This window comes from Paramormyrops kingsleyae, chromosome 5, assembly GCF_048594095.1.
Source record: "Paramormyrops kingsleyae isolate MSU_618 chromosome 5, PKINGS_0.4, whole genome shotgun sequence".
Taxonomy (NCBI): domain Eukaryota; kingdom Metazoa; phylum Chordata; class Actinopteri; order Osteoglossiformes; family Mormyridae; genus Paramormyrops; species Paramormyrops kingsleyae.
Window position 1 is genome coordinate 18826713 of NC_132801.1, and position 20794 is coordinate 18847506.

Below are 20794 nucleotides of genomic sequence, written 5' to 3' on the forward strand. Positions count from 1 at the left end.
AGGTAGATTTGCCTCCTTCGAATATCTCTGTGCCATAATGATGGGCACACCACACATTTCATTAGTAATTGCCTACAGACCTCCCACATAAAATTTCTGATCTCCTGTGTTTCATCTCCATGGATTTTGAAAGTTTCCTTATAGCTGGTTATTTTAACATCCGCACAGATAATTCTGTGCCTCTTTCACATGTGTCATTTATCACAGCATGCAAGTGGTCCTACTCAATTTCAAGGTCATATGCTGGACTTGGTTATCAGCAAGGGTCTCAGGATTTCCACCATTGATATTAGGGATCTAGCTTTGTCAGAACACTTCTGTATTTTCTTCTATTTGTTGACTCCTGCCAGTGACCCTGCCCAGAATTACAATCAGGAAAATAGGCACATCAGTGAAAATATTGGTGTTTTGTACTAGTGTTTTATTTATACAAGCATGCACAAGATCGGCCTCTGTAGATGACCTTCTTGAAGACCCGAACAGCTGTAATAAGGTTTTTGGTGCCACAGCACTTGTTAAGGTTAAAATAATCTCTGGCAAAAAAAAACACCTTGGAGAAACACCTCAGCAGTTGTATTTCAAAAGAGAGAATGTGGGAAGTGTAAAGGGAGGAAGAACAGGCTTCATATTCCACCTTGACATTTATAAAGAAACACTCTGAATGTATAACTAAGCTAAGCTAGCTACTGTTGATTTTCTTGTTAATGATTAGGGAAATAAGGCAGCCTGGGCTAGCTTAGCTCAGTTATACATTCAAAGTATTTCTTTAAATTTGTTTACTCATTTGGGAAATTCCCTTATTCGTGTCACGCCCAGCTCCGTCCGATCCTCGTGTGTACCACGCCCACCTCGTTACCTCGTGTTAATCCCTGATTGTCATCACCTGTTTCCTGTTCCTTTTGACTTGTCCTGTGTATATTAGTCCGCGTCTCCCACTATCTCCCAGATCAGTCATTGACGTTTCGTGATGTTTAGTGCTCATTTTGTCTTGAGTGTCTCCTATCCCCTGAATAAACCCCGTTTGCCCGTATCACCGGCTCTGCTCACCTGCTTCCCCGCTCGCCTGTCTGCACGCATCGTAACAGAATGACCGATCTCCCCAAAGACTCACCGCGGCAGGACGAGGACCTATGGCTCGTCCTACTGCACGAGGTGGGTTACTGACGAGAGGTGCCGGAGATCCAAGAGGATCCTGGCTTACTCGCCCTGGCGGAGAAGAGCTGGACCCTACTACAGGGAGTCACCCCACTCACGGAAGCGCACGCAATAGCGGAAGTGCGCTCCCTCCTGCAGCAACTCGTCTGCCAGGTAAAGGAGAAACGGCTCCAGCCACTCGCCTGCACGGAGGCAACCCCACCTCCACCTGCCGGTCCCGGTTGGCGAAAGAAGAAGAGGCGCAGGGAGAAAGGAGAAGAAGCCGCCCCGACCATCTTCTTGGGGGCGTGTTACCTCCTGATTCAGCAGCCTCCGGAAGACACCACAGCCGCACAGCCCCTGTCAACATCTGCCTCCATATTTCAGGGTGGCTGCCTGGAGTATGAGGGGTTCAGGGCGGTGTTGGACGCAATTCCGCGAGTCCCGCGATCCCTTAAAGGGACCACACCTCACTGGGAAGTGCCGGACCTGGACGCGCCGGCTGACAGGACAGACCTCCCGCCTGCTGTTGCCGCTGCACTGGCCGCGGCCCCACCTGCTGTTGCCGCCTCACTGCCCGCCGCACCGCCTGCTGTTGCCGCCGCACTGCCCGCCACACTGTCCGCCACACTGTCCGCTGCCCGGCCTCACCCGCCTGTCCAGCCCGGCTAGCCCGTCCTGCCTGTCCAGCCCGGCTCGCCCATCCTGCTGCCACGCCCGCGGCTCTGCCCAAGCCTCCACCCGCTGCGGCTCCAGTGACTCCTTGGCCCTTACCCCAGCGAGGCCGACACCCACCGAGGCCCCGCCTCTCTGTGTCCCGAAAGGGGAGGGGACACAAGCGCAGGGCCGGGGTCCCGCCCACCCTGCCCCCTGGCTCGCCCTCACGCGCCTTGGCTGGGGCTCCGGGGTCGCCTGCGGTTTCTCCGGCTCTGGGTTGGCGGTTGCCTCCGGGTCCCCCCCCGGTGCCTCGGTGCCTCTGGCTCCATGTCGGCCACCTCCGGGCCCCCAGGCTTCGGCTGGGCGTCGGACGGCGCCTTCCCCTCCGTCACTCCCTCGGCCTGTCTCCTTGGCCCCTGCGTGGTCCCCTGCTGCTCCTGCCTCCCTCTCGCCTGCGGCCCCTCCAGCCACCGCCCGTCTGGGCTCCCTCGGGCTCCCCTTCGTCCCCCGTCCGTTCCTGTCTGGTCTCCCTTGTCTGCTCCTCGTCCCTTCATCCCTCCTGTTTCTGCTCCTCCTCCTTTCTCGCATTTCTCGCCATCTCCTGTGTCTCCTTTCCTAATCTGTTTGTCTGCATTTCCCGTTCTGTGTCGGGTCTTGTCCTGGCTTCTGCCCTTGTGTTTGTTCTGCGTGTCTGTTCTGTTTCCGGTGCCCCGCTGATGTCTTGCATTTTTGTCTTTCATGTCTTGTTCCCTCGTCTCGTCCGTCGCCTCCCCACGGGCCCGGTGTGCGCGCCTTTGGGGGGGGGGGTTCTGTCACGCCCAGCTCCGTCCGATCCTCGTGTGTACCATGGCCACCTTGTTACCTCGTGTTAATCCCTGATTGTCATCACCTGTTTCCTGTTCCTTTTGACTTGTCCTGTGTCCTGCTCACCTGCTTCCCCGCTTGCCTGTCTGCACGCATCGTAACAATTTGTTACTTTAATGATTATTATTTCAAGAATTATTTTGATGCATATATATATTTTGGTAGGTTTCATACATAGCATTTAATATTCAATTATCTGTTTTTGGTGAATTGTATAATAAATTACACTCCATTTTGCAAAAGCAGATCTTTTTTTTATTCTGTTCTGCCCGAATCTGGAATCACGGATATGTACATCTGTACCTCACATTGTGGTATAAAGTCAACCAAATAATAATCGATAAACATATCTTAATGTACATTAATAATTTAATAAAACATATCAGCTGTACAATCAAGCTAAATGCAAACGATTTCTTGATAATTAATAAAAACACATTTAACGTATTTTATTGATGTGAACTCTTGCTCACACATAAGCACCTAAATTACATTATTAGGCCTAGACTGTCAACTACCAAACATTATTTTTATGTGGCCCACACGAGTTTGCACAGGTTCCGGTGTGGCCTGTTCACTAAAATGAGTTTGACACCCTTGCTTTAAAGCAGCAGGCAGTTCCTGTTCTTCTTCTTGGCTGGCTGCGGGTGGCGTGTCGCCCTGACGACCTCGTCAAACACTGTTTTAAGGCCACACTGAGTCCGGGCTGAGCACTCCAGGTACTTCACCGCTCCTGTCCAGCAGGTAACGGGGTGGGACAAGCAAAGCAATTAGCACATCAAAGATTTTAGGCCTACTATACAGGGAGATTTTGGATATAGAAACCCCACCTCCATCCATATAAACTCAAGGCTCAAAGTGCATCTGCCGCAAACAAAAGACGTTAAAGATTCTATACAGCAAATCTATATAATTCCATTATAAATCTAAAATTAGCTACATCTAAAGAGCTGGGCTAGTTTGCAAACCCTACAGACTATTTACAAGGAAATAAAACTGTTGCATATATGTAAATGTGTGTGCATGTGTGTGCAGACTTGTCTTGAATTGAAAATCTCAGTTAGCAGCCCTGACACAACCCCAACCTCAGAATTCAAGACGGCTGCGCCCTTTATCAAGTCTGAAGTTTTATGCTGTTTATTATCACTTATGTCTTATTTGTAGCTCATTAAATAGATCATACACACAGTACTGTCCAACCGCTATCTGTGGGCATGTTGCTACGGTGTTGTTATGCACAAAATACCACATAATGTATTGTTATCAACTGATATCGCTAAAAATCAAACTGGCCAGAAAACTACCAGATTTATGGTAATCTGAGCTAAATGTAAGTAAACAAAGATAACAGCCATTTCAACTGGGGCTGCTTAAATCTAACAAGTTATCAAGCTAAGCATGAAATCCTGCTTTTTGGAACAGGTCCATGGAATTGCTTATTGGCATTCCAAGTTGTTGTACTGGAATGTGGATAACTCGGGTGTGTTGTCATTCCCGAGTCCGACTTCTGACTTCGGGTAAATGGAACGAAGCAATAGTTTCCTGGAGCATCTACAGAACACATCTCAGTATTTTGCACTTTTGTTGTGAGCACTGTGTGGTCTGCATTTGCTATTGTTGGAAATAATGGCAGTATTAACAAGCAGCCCTTGCCAATTTTAACTGGAAGCTCAGCAAAACTAACCACTGCAGTGGAGGATGGACGTGAAAAAGGAAAAAAAAAACACACTGGTAGCAATTATCGTTCCATTTTAACAGGTAGGTCTTATAGAATATACTGTCCTATTGCTTGATCATTATAACATGGTCAAGCCTTCAATCTGCATTCAGAGCTGCCCTATAGGATAAACCACAGGGGATGAAATAAATCCCCAGACATTTAAGGATCTGGAATTTAATTATGAAGACACTAACCGATCGCTTTAGTCATGGCCAAACCCTGAGAGGAGGTGATAGGGGTGAGACCTTCCTTTTTCAGCTCCGCAGTGGTGGCCTTGTCATCCTGTAGGTCAAGCTTGGTGCCTACAAGGATAATGGGAGCGTTGGGGAAATGGTTTCTGACCTCTGGATACCACTGCAGAGAGAACAAGACCAACATGCTTTGGTCATTGTGTCTGGGATACACAATCAACTTTACAGTTCGCCATGCCGGCTATGATTGTATAATTATCCCTGCACCGAATGCCTCACCTGGAGCAGACACTCTCCATGAGGCAAGGTTTGTGTCTCATTAACGGTCAGCTAAGTATATATATCCTGTCACTTTTCAATTTAAAGCAACGTTTGTTACACTAATGCAGTTAACAGCATAGCATGGTGTTTGGGGATGTTCAGTTCTGGTTGATTTCCAGCTGTAAGTGATTTAAGTTATTTATTTAGCAGACTTTTATCCAAAGCAATTGTGCGATTGAGAAACAGGGTAAAGCAGGTCCCTGAAGCAATTCGGATCAAATTATTATTATTTTTTTGTGCAAATTATTATTATTTTTGCGAATGTGAAATTTGCATTCGAAAATGCAAACGCATCCCACTGACAATAAAAGGGATTTTTACTGGAGAAAATGTATGTAAATCTACTTTGTTCATATTCAGAAGTACGTAACACATTAAGGTGGTATTGAATGGACAGCAATATAGAGATACGCTTACCTTTGCACGGACATTCTCAAATGTGTCAGGACTCACAAGGGAGAAGCAGACCAGAAAGACATCCTGGCAAGAAACAATCAGTTTATGAAAAGCATCCTGAGCAATGTACCTCCCTTTGCTTGGTTTTATCTTATGAATGCTGACTGAACATCACTGACATGTCTAACCCACTGAGAATTAATATGATTGATCACCAGGTATTACATGAATATTACAGGAATTACAGTAATCCTAAACAGTTCCTCCACATGGCAGCTGGAGTACATATAGGGCTGACATATAGTCGATCGTCCAGCTTGTGAGGATGTACATGAGAGCATCCTGTGTGACGTACTTCCACACTGACCATCTCACAGATGACACCTTGACTAATGTCAAACGATTATCTCCTTCCATTCAATGCAGATAATAAACACTTGTAAAAATGGTGAGAAAAAAAATAAATTAAAACAACCAGGCAAAATTAGTATCAAAGAAACATATGGAAAGCAGACAAAATAGCATAAACAGCACAAAAGCAGAAAAAAGGTAAAGGGACAGAAACAAATGAAATACACTGAATAACTGCTGCTGAAAAACACCCTTACTCTGGCAAATTAATAGCATGGGTTTAATCTCAATTCACACCAGAGTGGAGTTTGTGCCAGTGGACTCAACACCACTGTTACTTTTCAACTTTTCACATGAGGCGCACAATGGACCTCACTGGCACAGATGCAGTGCTTGTGACACACAAAGGTTATAGACACTACTACTGTGTGCTTTAATAGGGAATATGGCTTTATCAGGCTTGGGCAGACCTTATACTTATTTACCAACTTACTGTCTGAGGGTAAGCAAGGGGACGCAATCTGTCATAGTCTTCTTGCCCTGCAGTGTCCCAAAGTCCCAGATTCACTGGCTTCCCATCCACCATCACATTGGCGCAGTAGTTGTCGAACCTAAGAGGAGAGAGAAATGTATCAGTGCACTTAAACTGTTACACATGTATTAAGGTGCAGTATCAGCCAATGGGCACTCAGGCAGACACTTACACTGTGGGTATGTATTCTCCTGGGAAGGCATTGTAGGCATAGCTCATCATCAAGCATGTTTTACCCACAGTCCTAGAAGACAATTTTAATACAAAGCACCAGTTTTTTTGTGAGAAAGGAATAATGCTTTTGTTTTTATAAGCCATTATAAAGCAAAGTCTATTACACACATGAAACAAAACTATCAGCATGGTTTGTTTCTTCTCGAATTACACTTGATAAGGTTTTTACATCCATTTATCAAATGATTTTATTGATAGCAACATTCTTTTGAAATAACATGGTCAGCTAGTCCCTGAAGCAATTGGGGTTAAATCCTTCAGCTGATATCAAGACTTGACCTGGTGACCTTCCAAAACCAGGCATCTGTCCTAAACTGCAGACCCATACACTGCCCACCAAGCAAAAAAAACACCAGGGTTTTTGAAGATGATGCAAGTTACTGGTGGAATTCAAAACTAGGACCTCCTGTTTACTAGACAAGTTCTATCACCAGCTAAGCCACAGCACCACCTCCTGTTTTGCATTAAGGTTCCTGTGGAAAATTATTAAATCCAGTTGAACCTTTATCTTCTAACCAATTATACATGTTTTTCTTACATTAGAAGGCTAGCACACAAATAAAACTTTTGTTATTAAACAGCAGTGTTCATTCGCCTGAGTTTAGTGGCACTGCAAAAAATATTCAATGCATTCTGCAATCCAACACCTAGTCAATAGCTGGTAAATACATGATAAAACACTTAATTTTTGTTCTTTTATTGATATTGCTATTTGATTATGACAGATTTGACCACCTTTTGTTTCACTGCAGGTTATAGTCTGGATACGTTGCATGTGACAAAAATCCTTCAATCGTTACCTGGTTAATGGAGCATTGGAAAAATCATGTGTAGTTCATTGGTGCCTGTACAACTCTTCTGGCAAATACCATAACACGATTAAGTAAACAAAATAGATGGCGGGTACGATCCTGCAAGCTGCCCATGCATAAAGTACCGAAGTATGTTAGCATTTTCAAGAAGTCGGTAGCGATAATACTGAAGAATTTGACAAAAAAACAAAAAAGAGTCGAATTCTTGTAAATTAAATCATTCGATGAATGCAGCTGTAATTTTAAGATTCATATACTGTACTTGAGATCTTAAGGGAGTCTTAACTGACTGATTAACTATATTTAGACATGTGCAGAAACAACCATATTCAAGCTGATTTTTATTATAACTGGAATGCTGTTACCCAGTTGGTCACCACTGAATAAAGGCACCGTCACCAAGAGTTTAAATGTATTGGTTTAACGTTATCCACTCATTTTGTTTGCTTAAAGAAAATCAGACACTTGGTCACAACTCTGCAAGATCAGAGCAGTTAAGAATTGTCATGGATCCGGGCAGATTTGGTGAATGGGCGTGGCATGATGCAGGCAGAAATGTCGATGACCCACTTGCGGCTGTGTCCTGCCCCAATCGTCCGCTCCTTTCGTGTGCCACGCCCCCTCGTTAACCCGTGTGGAATCAACGTGTCATCAGCTTTCTGGTTGCTGTCATTAGTCCTCTGTATTTAGTCCACGTTTCAGTTTGTTTCCCCAGTCCAGTCATTGTATTGTCTGTCTGCGTTTTGCCTGCCTTACCTGTAATTAAACCCCGTATTCCCCGATACCCTGACGTCTGAGCCTTTGTCTCCGTTCTGTCCCTGCTGGGCACGACAATATTATAATTAAATGTATTAATGGTTTATTATTAATATTAAAATAATTAATAAGAAATCTTTATTTTAAGTGTATTTTATTATATAATAATTACTGTTACTGTCTATCATTGTCTTAATGTATTTGTACTGTCTAAATATATGTATTCAGCTAGTGTAAACATGCAGGATGCTATCACAGCGAATGCCAGGTTGAGACTTAATTAAGCTTACCCTTTGTTTCCGCTGAGAGACGTACCGCGTGACTCATTTCCCCTATCTTAGGTCGGCGTTCACGGTTTGACTTCTGAGATTCAGATCGAGTTCTAGGTATTTTTTTATTTTTTTTCGGAACTTGTTGGTTCGACTTTTAAGAAATTCGAGTTATAATGAGTTCGAGAACTGAGGTACCACTGTATTTTCAAAACAGGTCTTTACAGAAAGATCAACCGTCCATAATCCTGTTAACCAGATAATAATCATCTCAAGAGTGACAGCACATTAGGACATCAGCAAGCAAGCAGTAGTGGAGCTCGTACCACATGCGGATGGCTCTCCACATTCCGGAGCAGAAGGAAAGTAGGGCTCTGCTTGTTGCATAATAAAGAAATTTGTGTATTTCTCGGAAGTTCAGTGCCTCTGCTGAATAAGGAAGGTAAATGACACCATGAACCTGAGCTGGGCCTTTGAATGGCCTTAAACGTATATTTTTGTGTATAATGATTCGTGGCAAATTCCATCTCTAAAACTTTTTTTGCATATGCAATCTCAGCTGTCATTGTGTGGAACTTGAAAGTACTGTACCTATACTGGAAAAGGGGACAATCAATTAACATCATATAACACTGAAATATATAAGGCTAAAGACAACTTTCCAACTACAGATAGTACAAGAGTTGTTAATGGATATTTAAACGCGTTAACAGGTTATTACAGATCAAATGCGTATAACTGATCATACAAGCTTTTCTTTCATGTCTTAAACATATAAAATGACGGACGCAAACTAAACCAAATGCTGCAAGAAATTATTTAAGTCGTCCAGAAGCAGACAGACTTTATGGTGGCTAAAGGGGATGGACATGGATATGGATGGTCAGGCACCCCACGGATACGCTTTTGAACATTTGAACATTTTACAGGAAATCGTTCATTGAGGTGACTGAAGCCAGTTTGGACTAAGCGGGATTTTTAAATGTTCAATAGCCTAACAGACGTAATTGAACAAAGTGCACTTACAGGACAAAACAATTGTTTGGTCAGAGAAAGTTTTTACGGACAGGAATTGGTAGATTAGTTTTAACGCTTAAGCAGATGAACACTGAGGAAATACAGTACTAAGCAGGCAACCGGTAAATCTGAAAATATTACTAAGAACGCTGCGCAACTGGAACTGCTGCTGTAATGTTACACGGGTAGGCTACGTAACCAGTCAGGCGATCGGTAATTCCAAAAAAACAGTAACAGCCACAACAAGAATAATAAGTATTATCTGTACAATAACTATTATCTCCATAGATCAATATGTATGCACGTCGTTCCCCGAAAGAGGCGCAGCAACGGGAATAGAATAACTTGTAGCCAAAATATACCCACCCATGACAGGAGAGGACTGTATTGAAGTACTGATCTGAGCTACGGATCAAAGACGCAACAATAAACTTACCCATCTCCCACAACCACACACTTTAAGGTCTGCATCAGTCCAGCCATACAGTACAGCCACCTAGTTTGCTTGCAAGCTGATACTAAACCTGCCTTTGAACTAGCTGGAAGAACCAAGTGTACATACCTGACGAATAACACATTCTTATGATTATGTCCGGCTTACTAGTTCCTGTCACTTGCAGGATAAACTGGAAGGAACTGGATGATGACAGATGGTGATGATTAATGCGAATGGCAGGGAAGCAGCCTCTTCAGAATCATGAGGTTTTAAGTGTAGCTAAAGCATCCCACTATGAGTGAATGCCTGTGTTTCAATCTCTTGCTAAGATTCATTGCTACTTCTGCCCCCTTTTTGTTAAACCCTTCCTGATAGATTGATATCCAGAAACATTTTGTGGGTGGATCTTGGCCGGGCTATCCCCTTCTCCCGTGCCCTGTGCTGCAGGCCCTCTCGTGACCCTGCCCTGGATCAGTTGGTGGAAGATAGCTGGATTCTGTGATGTAGATTAAGGGCACACATTCTTGGTCCCGGGGGCTTCCTCTTCATGCAGCCTACAGCTCCCATTGTACAGTAAGCATGGAGAAGGCTGAGATATTCATAATCAGAAGGCCTTACTAAAAGGATTGGTAAGTTATTATGTCCATGTAAACACATGTTAGCTGTATAATGTCAGTTGTTTGATATTTTAATTTCACACCACAATCTTGTTGCTGTTTCTGTCCTGCGGGTAGCTAAATAAATAAAAATGTGTTATTATATTATTATTAATGTCTCCTCATTTCCCTCACATGACAGTAGTAGGCTGACATTACAGGTTTCACATTTCACAAACAATGGGCTTAGGCTACTGTGTGATGGGCTTGGCCTGAAATATCATTGTCTAATTAATATTCGAATAAATCTGTTCAAATTCAAATGTCTTTTTAAATGGACTTTTCCAGCCCTATTACAGACTGCTTCCACCCCCACCCTGTCGCCCAAGGTAAGTTCAGACCACAGAGGTGTTTCTCCCGTGTCCCTTTAGAGCAGGAGGCAGTTCCTTTTCTTCTTCTTGGCTGACGGCGGACAGAGTACCGCCCTGACAGCTTCATCAAACACCGTTGTAAGACCCCGCTCAGTGAGGGCTGAAGGGACATACACAGAAATTAGCACATCAAAGATCTTAGGCTTACCGTATGAGGAGAGTATGGATAGAGAAGCTCACCCCCATTTGTATAAACTCAAGGCGCATCTGCAGCAAGAAAAATAGGTTAAAGATTATATAGTATATAGTTTCCTGGAGCATCTACAGAACACAGCCCATTATTTTGCACTTTCCTTGTGCACACTGTGTTTAAGGGCTTTTACTAAAGGGCCCCAAGGTGGAATTATTCTGCAAGCCCTGGGCTTTCAACCAGCATGTTTTCGATCATAGGCACACCATCCTAACCCACTGAACCACACACCAGGGATGCTATATTTAAGCTCTACAATGCATGGGCGTTCGGGCAGACACTTACAATATGGGATTATTCTCTTCCGGGACAGCACCGGAGATGTAGCTGATCATCAAGCATGTTTTACCAACAGCCCTGGAAAATATGAAATCGTATTGTAAAACACCACATTTTTGTTTACTGTGTATTTTATACATATATATTTCATTAGAAAGGAAAAGTGTTTCTGTTTATATATTGCAATTTAAAGTGAAGTTGGTTATATTCATGAAAGAAAGTTTCAAGAAAGTTAAATTAGGGCTGGGCAAATAATTACATTTTAATTACAATTACCATTTTGGTTTTCAACAATTATCAAAACGAAATAATCAAGATAAAACAATTATTGTGCTGTGTTTTGTTTTGCAATGATGCTCACATTTTGTTTTGTGTTAGAAATCCACCGCACCCCTTTCAAGCTCCTTTTTGCTTGTTTCTCAGTTTAATTACATTAGAGTTCAAAGAAATCCACTGTTAAAAATGTAAGTTTTTTAAAAGTTCGATAAATGCATATTTCTAGAGTCAACGATTAATTGAGATGATTGTGATCTCATTATTAACCAAAATAATTGTGATTATGATTTTTGCCATAATCAAACAGCCCTAGGTTAAATAGTTTTTCAGACCATGCGATTTGAACTGGCAACTGTGTGCTGAGTCCTAATCTGCAGAGCTACACACTGCCAGGGCCTTTGAGGTTGACCAAGATAAAGTTCATTTCATTATATCCATCCTTCTTTTTACACCAAACCCACCTTATGTTTACTGTCAAAAAGCTCCATTTTTGCTTCATCAGACCATTGAATTTGGTTCCAGTCAAAGTTGTAGTAGTGTTTCACAAACCCCAGGTGCTTACGTTTGTGGTTAACTGACAAAAAAAAAGCTTTTTCTGGCATACCTTCCAAATAATCTGTTAGCATGAAGGGGGCGGCTGATAGTTTTTTCGGAGACATGGTAACCCCAAGATTTTACTTGCTATTGTAATTCACCAACAGTCATGCTTGGGGAGTTTTTTGCCTCCCTTATGATCCTCCTAATAAACTTGGGTCCTCTTCCAGGCAGGTTTCTAACAGTTCCAGTTGTTGACCACTTTTTTATTACTGCCCTAACAGTAGAAATGAGCATTTTAAGGCGAGTAGCTATTTTTTAATACCCATTCCCTGACATATGAAGGTCAATACACTTCTTCCTCATTTGGTTTGTATATTCTCTTATGTTTCCCATGTTGATGGATGACTAAGGAAATTTGTGCTCTGTGTCACCTCATGTTCGTATCCCTGTTAAACAAGAAGTCATGGATTATAACTTCCATCCATCCATCCATCCATCCCTACGTTTACCAGCTGTTCTATGATTCCTGCCAATTAGTCTTGTGTATTTCAGGGGCTGTGTATTTTTCAGCCTGGGGGCATTCTCAATCTCCACTTCTTCCCCTGTTGTAAATCAAGAGGAGCCCCTCCTGATTTTGAATCTGGTGGTATTTACCCTGGACGACCCCGTCACTTCGCCCAAGCGGGCACATGACACCCAGACCTCCGTTTGCTCTTTGTTAAGGACACCCTGGCATTTAAAGGGGCCAAGTCTGTGGAGGATGCTATCCCACGGATCCCCAATGCCTTTAAAGGAGCTGCACCCGCCACCTGGGCACAAACCCTGGCTCCAGGTCCTGTGGTTCTGGTGCCAGCGGCTGATGCAGTGCCCCCTGTGGTAGCTTTAATATTATGTGTTTTATACTTCATTTATTCATAATTGCACTGTGTCCATTCACTGCCAGTGACAGTGACAACTGGGTTATTGAACGTGAATTGCACACACAAACATTTAACTATTAATTAAAATTCACACATAAAGAAGTCTGGAATATACCAGCTGTCTTGCCTACAATCATTGGCAGTGAATGGGTGCAGTGCAATTATCAATGAATACGTATAAAAACACACATATGAAAGTTGTACCTTGTGCATTGTCCACCATAATTTGAGTGTTCAAAGCACACTTAACTGTATATGTCCGTATCGTTTAGGTTTATACTTATTAGACCATTAACACTATGTTTCGTACTTTAAACGGATACAATATAGTTGTTATTGGTGACGCAAACGTATTGCTAGGGAACGCAAAACTATTATAAAAATATTTCCCCTCCCTGACTTAAGGTCTCTGTACAAATGAGACGTTATACAGGCTGTTAAAATACTGTAATGAATGGTTCTGTGTTGCGTTTTTTTTTTTTTTTTGGGGGGGTGTCAGTCATTCGAATATATTCAAACAAATTGCATGACATCCGAAATTTGTTCTCACTTGATTTTTGAAAAAAGTGACTGCCATACACAGTACATAAATCACAAATTTTATTCAAATTCCAATTTATTGATTTTAAAATCAGCAACTTACATTTTTATCATTTGAGCAGCCATATTTACTCTTCACCAGAAACATTACAATCAAGTGTTTTAATTGTGCGATTCGAAAGCTGTTGATCAGTTTAAGGATGATAGTCTGAAATATTCAGATTTCCATCAATGGGAAAAAGAACAGACCATTTCAAGTAGGTCTACTTCCACCAGCACATTAATAAAGTATCAAAGTAATAAAGAAAATCAAATGCATAACAGGATATATGATATTCAGTGAGGTAGGATAATACAGAAACTTAAAGCTAACTCAGAATTTTTCTCTTTTTGAAAAGAAATATTAGAACAAATGTTATGGATATACAAGTAAAAATCAGTGTAGAACAGTTGATGGATGAACAATCAAAAAAAAAAAATCCCAAAACAGAAAAATTGGAGTCATCAGAGATTTTATGTCTTGGCTTTACAATATCCTTTGCTCACAGAAATAACTAAAAAGCACTATATAATGCTTCCATGCAGAGAATTCCTCCACATCAGATGAAACACAGTTGCAACACAACCATTCATAGCAGAATGATGATGCGACTTGGACGTTGAGACAGGTTACCATGGGGACACTGCTCCACTGAGCACGGGTACTGCTGGTGGTTCCGGATACCTGTGACATATGCTGATTTGTATCCAAAGGAACTATTTTCATAATTACAACAATACAGGTCATGTAAAATACCCATCTAAACTTATTGGGTTTCATTTTACAAGTGGGTGTGATTGAGTAAAATATGTTTTTTTGTCAGTTTTGCCTAAGAAATACATGGGTTCTTAATAGGAATTAAATAATTGCTGCTTAATCATTTGCATTAATAGATACGATTTGTCCACATAAAACAACTGCAGAAACTTTTTTCTAGTGATATGCCCCACATTCAATCAACTCTATTAAGCCTAAAAAGGCACTGGTTTTTCCAAAAGCCAGCATACAAAGGGGGTCCCAGTTACAATACTGGGAAGCAGTGCTATAAAGTGCTGCAAGTATTACCAAACACAATCCAGACTGTAGATCGGTGCATCGAACAGCACCCAGTTCTTAAATCACATTTATTCCGATAAAGCGCTTTGATATGACCAAAATCCCCACTTAACCAGAGCTACCTCTGAAGCTGGTCAACCCCAGGCTTAATGCACAAAGCTTTTAATTCACAGCATACGGAAAAGATTCTCTGTGGATAATGAAGTGTTAAAATGGCCACATATATATTAGTGTTCCCCAGTCACGATCTTTTAGGTGTAGTTATACTTTGGCAATACCTTTACTAAATACCTCTGAAGACTGGAAGCAATATGGGCTTTACATACTATGAGAAACATTATACCTTACAGTTTTCTGAAAAGCTTGCACAATACAGTGTGTTTTTTTCCCTTTATGAGTGTGCAGGGGTTAGGGTTGGGCAATCATCCCACTTACCGTAAAATAACTATAAAAGGAATATTTTATTCAGACGATCACAATTACCGTTAATTACGAGAGATACATACAGGCTTCCCCAACCCCCACCCTGTCGCCCAAGGTGAGCTCACCACAGAGGTGTTTCTCCCGTGTCCCTTTAGAGCAGGAGGCAGTTCCTCTTCTTCTTCTTGGCTGGCGGCGGACAGAGTACCGCCCTGATAGCTTCATCAAACACCGTTTTAAGACCACGCTGAGTCAGGGCTGAGCACTCCAGGTACTTCACCGATCCTGTCCGGTGGGGGGGAGGGCACAAGGGACATACACAGAAATTAGCACATCAAAGATCTTAGGCTTACCGTATGAGGAGAGTATGGATAGAGAAGCCCACCTCCATCTGTACAAACTCAAGGCGCATCTGCAGCAAGGAAAACATTCAAAATTTTACAGCATACAGTATGATGCAAAATTCTGAAGGCAGTCCAAGAAAATGATGTTAAAATGATCTTTATATTGGTGTAAATCTACAAATGTATTTTTGTCAAAGTAAAATTTAATGAATATATGGCTGATATGCCCCTGAGGAGAGGTTTGGGAACTGAAGTGGTATTCCTCTAGCCTACTAAGACATCAGTAACTTTTCGGAGAACTGAAGAAATGGTTAGTTTTTAATGTCACTGCTAATTTGCATATATTCTAATGTTAAATTGTGTGTGTTTTTTTTCCCCGAGCAAATACACACTTACTACCCAGATAAATAGCTTTAAACATCTTCTTTTACTGCCTAGGAATTTTGTCTGCACTTGAATAAAAACCTACTGTTGGATCATCATGGTTATCCTAAGCATGGACACGCCTTTTATCTGAAGTCAGAAATATGCTCCAAGATAAACAAGTAGGTGACCTAATAGAGCATGAAATAATTTCCCACAGATTTAAGGATCTGGATTTAGGAGATTAAAGTCACAAACCGATTTCTTTAGCCATGGCCAAACCCTGAGGGTAGGTGATAGGGGTGAGTTTCTTCTCTCTCAGCTTCTCAATGGTAGCCTTCTCATCCCTCAGGTCAAGCTTGGTGCCTACAAGGATGATGGGAGTGTTGGGGCAATGGTTTCTGACCTCTGGATACCACTGCAGAGAGAACAGGGCCATCAAGCCTTAGTTATCGTGTCACTAGTATATACACACATTTAAACACACAATCAGCTGTAGAGCTCATGTTGCACATCTCCTCGGATGGTTTGAATGCCTAACTTATGGGTCTTTAACACTGGTAAACAGCACACATTTCTTCATTTTGTTATGTAGCATGTTCCATATACCATTTGTGTTCTGGTGAGCATAAATGCCTCTCTTAGTATCAATGTTTCAACTTCATATTTGTTATTTTTGAGTATGAAATTTGCAGACATTGCAAAAAGAACTAATCAACAAGGGCATTTGGTTGGAGAAAATGCATGTAAATTCACTTTATTCATGAGCAGAGGTACAAAACTAACACCAAGGGTTATTGTCCTGAATACACCACACTTTACAGGCAGTAATAACTCTTTGGGAAGAGACGCTTACCTTTGCACGGACATTCTCAAATGAGGCAGGACTCACAAGGGAGAAGCAGACCAGAAAGACATCCTGGCAAGAAACATTCAGTTTATGAAAACCATCCTGAGCAATGTACCTCTCTTTGCTTGGTTTTATCTTATGAATGTCTTATGACTCAACATCATTGACATGTCTAACCCACTGAGAATGAATGTGATTGATTTCCAGGGAATAACAGGAATCCTAAACCACTAACAGCAGCCTATCAAAACGTACATGAGAGCATCTTACTGTATGTGAAATACTGCTACTCTAACCACCTCACAGATGGCACCTCAACCAATGTCAAACGGTTATCTCCTTTTACATACTGCAGATAAGCACATGTATAAATCCTGAAAAAAATCCAGATTTACATTTACAGAAGTGGGTGGGATTGTATTTCAGGTAAAATATTGGTCAAAACTAGAAATTACAAAAAAATAAAGCACTCGACAGAGTACTGCTTTGGGTGTTCTATAGGAAGGGACTGTGGCAAATAAAGAATACTGACTAACTGCTGGTACTGAACGTCCGTAGGCTGGCGAAGTGACAGAATGAGCTTAATCTCAAATCACAGAGCTCCATTACAAAAAGCAGTCAATGCTCATTGGTTGGTGAAACAGAGTGGGGTTTGTGCTGGGGGACTGGAACATCACAACCCAATTCACTTTTCAACCTTCCACATAGAGCACAACAGACTCTGCTGGCACAGATGTAGTGCATGCAACACACACACAGTCAAAGTTTAGAGAATGATCTATAAACATTAGTAAATAAACACTAATTATCATCACCGACACATGCACTCACTGAGTCACCCTCTCAGCAAACGTTATAGACACTACTACTGTGTGCTTTAATAAGGAACATGGCTTTATCAGGCTTGAGCAGACCATATACTTATTTACCAACTTACTGTCTGAGGGTAAGACAGGGGACGCAATCTGTCATAGTCTTCTTGCCCTGCAGTGTCCCAAAGTCCCAGGTTCACTGGCTTCCCATCCACCATCACATTGGCAGAGTAGTTGTCGAACCTAAGAGGAGAGAGAAATGTATCAGTGCACTTAAACTGTTACACATGTATTAAGGTGCAGCATCAGCCAATGGGCACTCAGACAGACACTTACACTGTGGGTATGTATTCTCCTGGGAAGGCATTGGTGGTGTAGCTGATCAGCAAGCATGTTTTGCCCACAGCCCTGGAAAGCATAGAATTTTGTTATAAAATAACAGGCTTTGTTTTACCGAGTGTTTATGAGAAAGACCAAAGGCTCTCAATATTTACGAGAAAAATGAAAGCAAAGTCTGCTACATTCATAACACAAAGTTATCAGCGTTCAGGTATCAGTGTATCAGCTGTGTTGCTATTTCTGCTACAGTTCCAGTAAATGTTTTTGTGTCAACATTTCTGTGGGCAAGTATTAAATCCAGTGGAACATCTAGATTGTACATCATGAAACAGTTGTATATATGAAGTAAAATTTACATTCAAAGGAAAAAAACGTAATATGAGGCTAATGAACATACCAATTAAATAGTTATTAAACAGTTTCTCATTCATCTATTATTTTAAGATTCCAACACTAAGATCTTATAGGTGTCCAAACTGACAGTGATCAGGATATTCAAGAGAGACAAAAATTCAGCTGCCTTAGAGGTACTAGATAATTTGCATACAGATATGTGAATATTTCAAGATTCAAGATTCTTTAATTGTCACATACATAGTTATACAAAGTACAACACCTAATGAAATGCATCCTGAACTGCACTTTTGTAGACTGTGCAAGTTAAAAAATCCAATTATGTTAAAGTGCAAGAAGCTAAAATGCAAGCAGATTTAGGTGCACTTGCTCACAATCCAGAAAGATCAGAGAGGTTAAGTATATGTAGGGAGGTCTTATCCAAGTAAAATCAATAAATCAGTTTTTAATACTGTCATTATAACATAGCATGTGAAGACAGTATTCAATAAACGCAGGGAAAGAAGCACACTGAATGTATAACGCTAGAGTATTTCCAAAACAGCACGTTTTCAGGTATTTACAGAAAGATAAAGTCCTCAATCTATAAGATCATCAGCACGTTAGCAAATCAACAGAGGGCAGAGGAGCCCATACAAATGCCAATAGCTACACTTCCCGGAGCAGAGGGAATGTACAACCCTGCCTGTTGCGTAATAAGGAAATGCGTGTATTTCTCACAAGTTCATACCTCTGCGGAATAAGGAAGGACAGGTAAATGGCAATATGTACCCGAGCTGGGCTTTTGGATGGCCATAAGCTTATGTGGGAGTAACAAAGCTATCATCGTTGTTTATAGGGATTCCTGGCAGCCTCCTTCAATTTATGAACATATACAACCCCGGCAGGCATTATGCAGCTTTGAAGCACCTATTTTGGAAAACTGAGAATCTCTTTACGTTATAAAACGTTATACAAATGAGTATAACTGCCCAAACAAGCTTTACTTTAATTTCTTTGATAAACATACAAAGTATCAGACATGTCAACCGAAGGCTATGAGGGTACCGTCCGTTTAGAAGCAAAAACAATACTTTGTAATTACAGCTAAAGGTAAAGGACATGGATGCAGATGTTAAGACCCATATGAATGCTTTCACTAATGTGCATTTTATGTGAAAATGTTTGTGGAGGTGATGGATGCCAGTTTGGACTAAGCTGTGCATTTGGTTATAGAATGCGTTACACGCAGGTATTTGTAAATCAGTTTTAATACTTAATCGATGTTTAATACGAGTCAATTAGAGGAATGCAGATGAAATATTGAGTAGGCATCCGGTAACACCTTTAATTTCATTGCATTACAGGGAGCACTGTGCAGCGTAGACTGGATCGCAGCTATCTTCATTTTACACAGGTACTTAACCAGCAGCGGGCGAAACTACATTAACAATAGATCTAGACAGGCAGACAGTTATAAATTTCGTTTCCTGAAGAAGTTTAAGAGGTTGGAACACCAGAGCTCTAAAAGAAGCAACGACGGGAACAGGAGTAATAGTTATCCACCGTGACAAGAGGTGACAGCGAAAGTGTAGCGAAATAATAATTATAATAATAGTATGTCAATAATAATTAAACGACCTAGACAGGATAATTATACACGTCATTCCCCGATAGAAGCAACGACGAGAAGCGAATGACAATATAGCCCTTGTAATGAAGTATAAGCTATTCACCCGTGAATGGAGGGGACCGGGAAAGTGCAGCGAAGTTGCGACCTGAACTCTGACTTCCAGATTTATCAATGAAAACGGACGAAAAACAGGGACCACGGGACAGCGGCTGATGGGACAAACAAAAAATTAACTTACCCGTCTCCCACAACCACACATTTTATGGCCTGCATCAGCCCGAACCTATGGAAGATTCACCTAGTTTGACAAGTACCAAGCTAGCCAGCTGATATTAAACCTGCCTTTCAAGTAACTAGATCAGTCCTTGTAACCAGATGTTAGCCACGCTAAAGTCACAAGTAAAAGTAACCAAATGCAGAAAATATCTACAGGAAAATAATGCTTAAACCTCCCCCGGCCTACGCATCCCACATTAGCTGCAGCAGAATATCGGACTGAAACTCCAAAACTTGAATCGAGCAGCCACCACCCAATTCCAAGCTTAAGAAGCTCCGCCCTCCCGGACACCGGAAGTGGCGGCTCCAGTTCTTCATGGATCATTTCCGGTTACTTTTGCCAAACAGCTGGGGTACTGGGGGACAATCATGCAGTGCCACTGACAATGTAACATTCACGAATATAGCATATTTAAATAACCGAATAGAATATAATCTAGAGTAGATGAGGGTTGAAAGATGCGGCGATTAAATGCATCGATCTGTAACAATTTTCGGGGCAAAATTCCTCCTTAAAGGTACTCCTACTTCCGAGGAGGACGCTCTCGCGCTCACGTGCTGCAGGTAGACGCATAAAATGGCAGTCCCCAGCACGCGCATTTCTGAAAGGAAGTGCTACCCCATGGTAATTGCGCTACGGTGCTTTTGGGAAATGACTCTGTTTCGCAGCGCAGGCTACCATAGCAGTGTGCTATGGTAAAAAGTAGTGTTTAGCCTTAGAGATGTACGATGTATTGAGTATCATATCGTGCGATAGTCGTTAAAAATCTAGATACAGGTGTTATGCCGAAAAAGGCATGCCTGCCTTAGAATGCATGCCGGTGTTCCGACGAGTTGAGCCTTTAAGGATTTTTTGGGGGTCAGGGTTT

The 20794-nt window shown here is 41.8% G+C and overlaps 2 protein-coding genes across 5 annotated transcripts; both read right to left on the reverse strand.

The window, feature by feature from the left end:
- Window positions 1-2928: 2928 nt before the first annotated feature.
- On the reverse strand, window positions 2929-11257 carry LOC111853849 (ras-related C3 botulinum toxin substrate 1-like). Of its 4 annotated transcripts, XM_072712322.1 has the most exons (7): window positions 11193-11257; window positions 10866-10924; window positions 6339-6410; window positions 6128-6245; window positions 5305-5367; window positions 4570-4729; window positions 2929-3388 (listed from the first exon to the last, which is right to left on the reverse strand). In XM_072712322.1, exons 2-7 carry the CDS (start codon window positions 10922-10924, stop codon window positions 3258-3260), a joined length of 603 nt encoding a protein of 200 aa, XP_072568423.1. In that variant the 5' UTR covers window positions 11193-11257; the 3' UTR covers window positions 2929-3257. The 4 variants fall into 4 exon arrangements, with proteins under 4 accessions (XP_072568423.1, XP_072568424.1, XP_023686983.2 ...); XM_072712323.1 differs by lacking the exons at window positions 10866-10924; window positions 11193-11257 and adding an exon at window positions 9817-9874; XM_023831215.2 differs by lacking the exons at window positions 10866-10924; window positions 11193-11257 and adding an exon at window positions 9691-9816.
- Window positions 11258-13505: 2248 nt separating this feature from the next.
- On the reverse strand, window positions 13506-20223 carry LOC111853850 (ras-related C3 botulinum toxin substrate 1-like). The gene is made up of 7 exons (XM_023831217.2): window positions 19888-20223; window positions 17681-17752; window positions 17470-17587; window positions 16539-16601; window positions 15941-16100; window positions 15104-15260; window positions 13506-14183 (listed from the first exon to the last, which is right to left on the reverse strand). The coding sequence occupies exons 1-6, from the start codon at window positions 19920-19922 to the stop codon at window positions 15130-15132; spliced, it is 579 nt and encodes a 192-aa protein (XP_023686985.1). The 5' UTR covers window positions 19923-20223; the 3' UTR covers window positions 13506-14183; window positions 15104-15129.
- Window positions 20224-20794: the final 571 nt, after the last annotated feature.

Excerpts from the sequence above, each read along its gene's own strand:
- LOC111853850 (XM_023831217.2), bottom strand. The coding sequence starts at position 19,922 with ATGCAGGCCATAAAATGTGTGGTTGTGGGAGACGG. Across the intron at positions 16,602-17,469 it reads CCCTGTCTTACCCTCAGACA|GATGTCTTTCTGGTCTGCTT; the intron begins GTAAGTTGGTAA and ends GTTTCTTGCCAG. Across the intron at positions 15,261-15,940 it reads GGCCATGGCTAAAGAAATCG|GATCGGTGAAGTACCTGGAG; the intron begins GTTTGTGACTTT and ends CCCACCGGACAG.
- LOC111853849 (XM_023831214.2), bottom strand. The coding sequence starts at position 6,529 with ATGCTGATAGTTTTGTTTCATGTGTGTAATAGACTTTGCTTTATAATG. Across the intron at positions 4,730-5,304 it reads TTGAGAATGTCCGTGCAAAG|TGGTATCCAGAGGTCAGAAA; the intron begins GTAAGCGTATCT and ends TTCTCTCTGCAG. Across the intron at positions 3,389-4,569 it reads GGCCATGACTAAAGCGATCG|GAGCGGTGAAGTACCTGGAG; the intron begins GTTAGTGTCTTC and ends CCTGCTGGACAG.